Source organism: Mustelus asterias, chromosome 30 (genome assembly GCF_964213995.1).
Source record: "Mustelus asterias chromosome 30, sMusAst1.hap1.1, whole genome shotgun sequence".
In the NCBI taxonomy this organism is placed as follows: Eukaryota; Metazoa; Chordata; class Chondrichthyes; order Carcharhiniformes; family Triakidae; genus Mustelus; species Mustelus asterias.
Genome location: NC_135830.1, coordinates 18521046 through 18529937, shown reverse-complemented (window position 1 = coordinate 18529937; position 8892 = coordinate 18521046). Strand labels below are relative to the sequence as shown.

At 46.7% G+C, this 8892-nt stretch overlaps 1 protein-coding gene across 1 annotated transcript in view; it reads left to right on the top strand.

Annotated features, from left to right (window-relative positions):
• Positions 1-5320, top strand: part of LOC144480855 (uncharacterized) — a 57939-nt gene extending 52619 nt beyond the window's left edge. The window contains exon 3 of the mRNA XM_078200477.1: positions 1049-5320. Within this exon, the coding sequence (XP_078056603.1) occupies positions 1049-2066 (1018 nt within the window). The 3' untranslated portion in view covers positions 2067-5320. The remainder of the gene's footprint in view (positions 1-1048) is intronic.
• The last annotated feature ends 3572 nt before the right edge of the window (positions 5321-8892 follow it).

Below are 8892 nucleotides of genomic sequence, written 5' to 3'. Positions count from 1 at the left end.
AGTTGGAGTGGAACTTGGAGGTGGTGGTGTTCACATCTCCCTGCTACTCTGGTCCTTCTAGGTGGTGGAGGTAGAGGGTTTGAGAGATTCTGTCAAAATTCTTGTCGTGTAGCTGATGTATAAAATCCCTCTCCATAAGGTATCGGAGCAGAATTAGGCCGCTCAGCCCATCGAGTCTGCTCCGCCATTCAATCATGGCTGATTTAGACCTGGCCTCCGATTTCCACCTATCTCCTCCCACAGTGCCCAGAGTCTTGTCTCGACCCAGACTGGGGATGGCAGGTTTCCTTCCCTGAAGGACGTAAGTTAATCGGTTGTGTCTTTCTGACAATCCAGCAGTTGTCATGGTCACTTTTTCCTAGTGCTGGTCCCAGATTCAGCTCAATTTAGGTGTGGCACAGTTTAGCACTGCTGCCTAACAATGACAGGGACCCAGGTTCAATTCTGGCATCGGGTCACTGACTGTGGAGTTTGCGTGTTCACCCCATGCCTGTGTGGGTTTCCTCCGAGTGGACTGGTTTCCTCCCACACTCCAAAGAGGTGCGGGTTAGGGGGATTGGCCGTGCTAAACTGCCTCTTAGCGTCGGGAGGATTAGCAGGGTAAATACGTGGGGTTACAGGGATGGGGTAGAATTTTTGTTGGTACAGGCTCGATGGGCTAAATGGCCTTTTTCTGCACTGTAGGGATTCTATGAATTTCACAACCTGTTTTTGTGGGTTCTCTCTCACTCCCTTTTTATGTTTTAAATCCTTTTCACAGGGTTTTAGAAGAGGAGGATTTGCAGTTGGGGGCAGAAACCGAACATGATATCAGAACCTGATGGAATCGGCCAATTTGTTGTAACCTGAATATTTTAAACATGGAAGAAAAAAGCACCGATCACAGTGGAGAGAAACTGTTCACGTGTCCTGTGTGTGGACGAGACTTCAACCAATCATCTGAGCTTTCAGAACATAATTGCAGTCACAACAAGGAGATGCCATGGAAATGTCGGGATTGTGGGAAGGGATTTAAATCCCCATCCCGGCTGGAAACTCATCGACATAGTCACACTGGGGAGAGGCCGTTCACCTGCTCCCAGTGTAGGAAGGGATTCACTACCTTAGCCCATCTGCTAAAACACCAGCGAATCCACACTGGAAACAGGCCGTTCACCTGCTCCCAATGCGGGAAAGGATTTGTTCATTCATATAACCTGGCAATACACCAGCGGGTTCACACCGGGGAGAGGCCGTTCATTTGCTCCCAGTGTGGGAAGGGATTTGCTCAGTCCGCCACCCTCTTCACGCACCAACGAGTTCACACTGGGGAGCGACCGTTCATTTGCTCCCAGTGTGGGATGGGGTTTGCTCATTCCTCCACCCTGCTGACACACCAGCGAATTCACACTGAGGAGAGACCGTTTATCTGCTCTGTGTGTGGGAAGGGATTCAATCGGTCATCCAACCTGCAGGCACACCAGCGGGTTCACACCGGGGAGAGACCGTTCACCTGCCCCGTCTGTGGGAAGGGATTCAGTCGCTCATCCAACCTACAGGCACACCAGCGAACTCACACCGGGGAGAGGCCGTTCACTTGCTCTCAGTGTGGGAAGGGATTCGCTCAGTCGTCCAGTCTAGCAACCCACGAGCGAATTCACACTGGGGAGAGACCATTCACCTGCTCCTTGTGTGGGAACAGATTCGCTGACTCATCCACCCTGCTGGCACACCGGCGGGTTCACACTGGGGAGAGGCCGTTCGCCTGCTCCCAGTGTGGGGTGGGATTTGCTCACTCATCCACTCTGCTGAAACACCAGCGAACTCACACAGGGGAGAGGCCGTTCACCTGCTCTGCGTGTGGGAAGGGATTCAATCGGTCATCCAGCCTAGCAATACACGAGCGAATTCACACTGGGGAGAGGCCGTTCGCCTGCTCCCAGTGTGGGAAAGGCTTCGCTCACTCATCCACTCTCTTGGCCCACCAGCGAGTTCACACCGGGGAGAGGCCATTCACTTGCTCCCAATGTGGGAAGGGATACATTACCTCATCCACTCTTCTGAGACACCAGCGAATTCACAAGTAACTATTGTGATCGGATTTTGCCGTTAGTCGTATTCAGGCTGAACCATGTTCGTTTGGGTCTGTTTCTGCTGAATTGGAAAATAACTCCAGCTCTGTTATAGGTGTTAAGATGTGGAGATGCCGGCGTTGGACTGGGGTAAGCACAGTAAGAAGTCTCACAACACCAGGTTAAAGTCCAACAGGTTTATTTGGTAGCAAATACCATAAGCTTTCGGAGCACTGCTCCTTCGTCACACGGAGTGGATAGGTGTTAAGGCCAGCTGTAATGCCTGTTTGAAGTCCAGCTAAGCTTCAGCTAAGATGCATTTTTGAAAAGTTACATTAATAATCCCGCGTACCAGATCATAGAAGCCCTACAGTGCAGAAAGAGGCCATTTGGCCCATCAAGTCCGCACCGACCACAATCCCACCCAGGCCCTACCCCCTTATCCCTACATATTTGTTGTAGGTATGGTTTCTCATCTGGTCCATCTCTAATTCCAGATGCCCATTCCACTAATTCATCATAAGTCTGGGTGTTGAGAACTCCCATTTTAAGGATTTTTTGGTGAGCTGGCGACAGCCCATCTTTAAATGCTTGTAAAAAGGCTCTATCTGTTCGGGCAGTTTCGGGTACTCCCCAACATTCTTGGTATATTCTAAAGAGTCGCTCCCCAAATTCGGAGGCTCTTTCACCCCTTTGTTGATTAACATTTTAATTTTTTCTTTGACATCAGCCCATTTCTTACCCGAGACTGAAACCTGTTCAATTAATCCAGCCAATTGATGAACTAAGAGAACTCCAATTTTCTTAGTTTTGTTTTTCTTTTCCTTTTCCAACCATTTTCGTTGTTGGTCTAGTGGATGGTCTAAATCCCATCCCCCCCTTTGGGGATGTCCTAGTAAAAATATTACCTAACAAATCAGGGCTTGTACAAAAATGAAATGAGCTGTATGAAGTTATAATTAGTGGAGATATCTGTGCCTGTATATACTCAATTGAATATGCTGAAATTAATTGGAAAAATATGTGATATACTCCACTTACAGATATAAGCAAACAAAGTGACCTCCAAGCAAGCTGAACGGGTTCGCGGATCCGCGGTGTTGTGCGTGGGCGATATAGCCTTTGGACCATTGTATAACGGTCGCGCGGGATATTAGTAAGTGATAAGATGCTTCTCATGCTGATGCTCACGACCCTGGCCCTGTTAGCCATAGCAGGAGAATATAAATTGAATTATGAGGAGTTAGGGGTGAAGCACAGTGATCATCTCTGTAATGATGACTCTGTCTATTGTATGAACACCTTTGTGTATATGTCTTATCTGTATGCATCACAATCGAATCTGAGCAAGTGCTGGGTCTGTTCACACATTCCCACGCACGGAGGAAAGGGAGGAATTCCCTTATTTCCTATCCCTTTATCAGCTCCAGAAGTAATTGAATGGGTTTTAAATAAGGAATGGAACCCAGAAAGGGACAAGGCAACTGACATTTAAAACCCCATCGGGTACCACTATGCAGGGTATCAGCAACAGTGATGTTGTTTCAAGGCTAGGGGGCAGAGGGTGCACTTTATCGTCCTTTAAGAAGAATTACCAGCCCAGCTACAACAGATCAGATTCCCCACCCTACTTCATTGTGAAAAATAAACAAAGGGGATCTATCTGCCTGATAAGAAATGGAACCATACCTGTTGGCCGTAGCTACTGTATACAGCAGATTGATATCACTGATGACGCTGAGGCCATGATACAGGTCACAATCCAGTGCCCCACAGCCACTGTCCCGGTTAGCCTCTCCTCCGCTTATGTAAGCGAGATGACTGCATATAATGGGACCTATTTTGTCTGTGGAAACAATGCCTATCCGTGGCTTCCCTGGAATTGGACAGGATCGTGTTATTTGGCATATGTGGTGCCTTATGTTCACCATTACATTGACTTACGGGACCACCCCGAGATACACCTGCTTAGGGCTAAGCGAGCCATCAGTGAGACAGAACGATTCTTCATGATAGCCTACCCATTTTTTGGGATGGCAAAGGCAGCACAGGAACTTATACGGATGGCCACAACCCTAGAGAAAGTTGCAAATAAGACTAAGGATGGGTTCGAGGAGGTGAGCACGGCCATCTCTGAAATGTCAGCAGAGGTCGTAGCTATTCGGACTGTGGCGTTACAGAACTGATTGGAACTCGATTGTGTGCTAGCCTCCCAAGGTGGAACATGTGCCATAGTTGGCTTTGAATGCTGTACGTATATTCCCGAAGTTTCGGAGAATATAACTCGCTTAGCAGATCATATTAAACAAGTAGCAAAAGCAATACAGGGCGAAGGGAACCAATAGCATGATTATAACCCTCCGGGCTGGCTGGGCAATGGTTCGGGTCGTGGGGTTCATACCTGATGCATGGATTGATTGTATTAATTGTAATTGTAATTACTTGCTGTGTTTGTATGGCATTATTGAACGCCTGTAGCAAAACAGTAACAGCACGAATTATGACAGTCGCAAGTGAACAGGCGAAGGGGGCAGACCTCCCGACTAAGGAGCTAGGCCCATTCCCTGATACAATGTGGTTCTGAGTTGGTCATAAATGCCATGTTTGGACCTGGCATCCGACCAGAAGGGGGGAGTGCAGTCGGGAATGGGGTAATGACCCTTGTCACACTTAAGCAGTGAGACCCGAACTCTGTGATTTTGTTTAGAACACTGCAGAGTCCATGTTTTTGTCAGAGTTCGGTGTTTTTCATGTCTGTGCCAGATAAAAGGAACAGCTATTCCTCTGTCTCCATTTGTTATCAAGAAATGCGATTAACCCAGCTCGAAATAAGCTAAACAGTCTCCATTTTTATGTACCTTTGTTTAACACGATGGAGTTGGCATGTATGCCTTCTGTCTTTGAATCACCATAGATTCATATATATATATTCATCATACGTTATTCATCTTATCCTGATATAAAGTATTATACAAACCTGCATGTAGATTAGTTAACTTGTTTGTGCAAAACCTGTAATATTGTTTCAAGGCAATGGCGAACGATCGTGGCCTTGGAGATCGAACAAACTACGCAGAGGAAGATACTGCTAAAACAACAAGAATCTCACCATGAACAATGACAGACATCTCAGAGAATTGCAATGTAATGAGGGCGGGAACAGGGACATCTATTAACTCTGTTCTTACTTGTGTTCGAAGAGAAGGCTGGGGGTCCACTGTTAGGAACCTCACTTCTCCCACAATTGTGAAAATAAACCTGCATTTTGATCTACTAATAGTGTCAGAGGTTTTTTACCTACAACAATATTTTACCCGCTAATCCCTCTAACCTACGCATCTCAGGACACTAAGGGGCAATTTTAGCATGGCCAATCAACCTAACCCGCACATCTTTGGACTGTGGGAGGAAACCGGAGCACCCGGAGGAAACTCTAAGCATCTCATTAAGAGCTGAACCAAACTCTCATGCTTCCACTAATCGTCTTAACCGAGTTAAACATGATAAAGATGAACTTTAAGAGGTAAATTCTGAACAGACTTTTCAAAGCTGGACTTGAAAATCCACAAATGATCAGCAATGAGGACTCTCCTCTTGCAGAAGGAACTTTGGACTTTAATTATTGTAAGAAGAAAACGTTCAGAAAACACTGCAAGCAGCAATATTTTCTATCATCAGTGGACTGTGATACCTGGACATGGAATTCCACTGTGTTATCAAGATCCACAGGGATGGGTGAGATCCTAAATGAATATTTCTCATCAGTATTTACTGTTGAGAAAAGCATGGATGTTAGGGACCTTGGGGAAATAAATAGTGATGTCTTGAGGAGTGTACATATTACAGAGAAGGAGGTGCTGGAAGTTTTAAAGCAAATCATAGAAACCCTACAGTGCAGAAGGAGGCCATTCGGCCCATCGAGTCTGCACCGACCACAATCCCACCAAGGCCCTACCCCCACATATTTACCCGCTAATCCCGCTAACCTATGCATCTCAGGACTCTAAGGGGCAATTTTTAACCTGGCCAATCAACCTAACCCGCACATCTTTGGACTGTGGGAGGAAACCGGAGCACCCGGAGGAAACCCACGCAGACACGAGGAGAATGTGCAAACTCCACACAGACAGTTGACCCAAACCGGGAATCGAACCCAGGTCCCTGAAGCTGTGAAGCAGCAGTGCTAACCACTGTGCTACTGTGCCGCCCCAAATTAAACACATTAATTAAACACATTAATTAAACACATTAAGCAATTAAGCACATTAAACATAGATCAGTACAGCACAGTACAGGCCCTCCGGCCCTCGATGTTGTGCCGAGCTTTGTCCATTTAAGGCAGATAAAACCCAGGACCTGATGAAGTGTATCCCAGGACGTTGTGGGAGGCGAGGGAGGAAATTGCGGGTCCCCACACACAGATATTTAAATCATAGACAGCCACAGGTAAGGTGCTTGAAGATTGGAGGGTGGCAAATGTGCCTTTGTTCAAGAAGGGCTGCAGGGAAAAGCCTGGGAACTACAGGCCGGTGAACCTAATATCTGTAGTAATAATCTGAAACAGCAGCCTAACATCTGAAGTAATAATAGGAAACAAAGCAATGGCTTTGTCATTTTGTATCAGTCTTCATGGTGGAAGACACCAGTGGGATGCCAGAGCTCCAGGAGAGTCAGGGCACAGGTGAGTGTAGTGGCCAACACTAAGGAAAAGGTTCTGGGGAAACTGAAAGGTCTGAAGATGGATAAATCACCTGGACCGGATGGACTACACCCCAGGGTTCTAAAAGAGATCGCTGAGGAAATTGTGGAGGCATTGGTGGTGATCTTTCAGGAATCACTGGAGCCAGGGAAGGTCCACACAATAAGAAGTCTCACAACACCAGGTTAAAGTCCAACAGGTTTATTTGGGAGCACAAGCCACTAGCTTTCGGAGCGCAGCTCCTTTGTCAGGTGAGTGGGAGTTCTGTTCACAAACAGGGCATATAAAGACACAAACGCAATTTACAAAATAATGGTTGGAATGCGAGTCTTTACAGGTAATCAAGTCTTAAAGGTACAGACAACGTGAGTGGAGAGAGCATTAAGCACAGGTTAAAGAGATGTGTATTGTCTCCAGCCGGGACAGTTAGTGAGATTTTGCAAGCCCAGGCAAGTCATGGGGGTTACACATAGTGTGACATGAACCCAAGATCCCGGTTGAGGCCGTCCTCATGTGTGCGGAACTTGGCTATCAGTCTCTGCTCAGCAACTCTGCGCTGTCGTGTGGTGTGAAGGCCGCCTTGGAGAACGCTTACCCGAAGATCAGAGGCCGAAGGCAGGAAGGGTACCAGAGGACTGGAAGTTAGCTAATGTAACGCCGCTGTTTAAGGGAGGGAGGCAGCAGACGGGAAATTCTAGGCCAGTTAGCCTGACTTCGGTCATTGGCAAGATTTTAGAATCCATTATTAAAGATGAGATCGCAGAGTACTTGGAAGTGCATGATCAAGTTGGACTGAGTCAGCACGGCTTTGTCAAGGAGAGGTCATGTCTGACAAATCTGTTAGAGTTCTTTGAGGAGGCAACAAGGGAATTAGATAAAGGAGAACAAGTGGACGTGATTCATTTAGATTTCCAGAAGGCCTTTGACAAGATGCCGCATAGGAGACTGTTAAATAAGTGCCCACGACGAAGGGTAAGATCCTGGCATGGATAGAAGATTGGCTGACTGGCAGAAGGCAGAGAGTGGGAATAAAGAGGTCTTTTTCAGGATGGCAGCCGGTGACCAGTGGTGTGCCTCAGGGGTCAGTGCTGGGACTACAACTTTTCACAATAAACATTAACGATTTGGAGGAAGGAACTGAAGGCACTGTTGCTACGTTTGCAGATGATACAAAGATATGTCGAGGGACAGATAGTATTGAGGAAGCAGGGGGGTTGCAGAAGGACTTGGACAGGTTAGGAGAGTGGGCAAAGAAGTGGCAGATGGAATACAATGTGGAAAAGTGTGAGGTTCTGCACTTTGGAAGGAGGAATGGAGGCATCGGCTATTTTCTAAATGGGGAAATGCTGAGGAAATCAGAAACACAAAGGGACTTGGGAGTCATTGTTCAAAATTCTCTTAAGCTTAACGTGCAGGTTCAGTCAGCAGTTAGGAAGGCAAATGCAATGTTAGCATTCATGTCGAGAGGGCTAGAATACAAGAGCAGGGATGGACTTCTGAGGCTGCAAAAGGCTCCAGTCAGACCCCATTTGGAGTACTGTGAGCCATCTTGGGCCCCATATCTAAGGAAGGATGTGCTGGCCTTGGAAAAGGTCCAGAGGAGGTTCACAAGAATGATCTCTGGAATGAAGAGCTTGTCCTATGAGGAACAGTAAGAAGTCTCACAACACCAGGTTAAAGTCCAACAGGTTTATTTGGTAGCACGAGCTTTCGGAGTGTTGCCCCTTCATCAGGTGAGTGTAGGATTTGTTTCACAAACAGGGCATATCTTGACACAAACTCAATTACAATGATTATTAATGATTTGGATGAGAATTTAGGAGGCATGGTTTGTAAGTTTGCAGATGACACCAAGATTGGTGGTATAGTGGACAGTGAAGAAGGTTATCTAGGATTGATCAATTGGGCCAGTGGGCTGATGAAAGGCAGATGGAGTTTAATTTAGATAAATGCGAGGTGATGCATTTTGGTGGATCGAAACCAGGGCAGGACTTACTCAGTTAATGGTGGGGTCTTGGGGAGAGATATAGAACACAGAGATCTGGGGTTACAGATTCATAGCTCCTTGAAAGTGGAGTCACAGGTGGACAGAGTGGTGAAGAAGGCATTTGGCATGCTTGGTTTCATCGGTCAGAACATTGA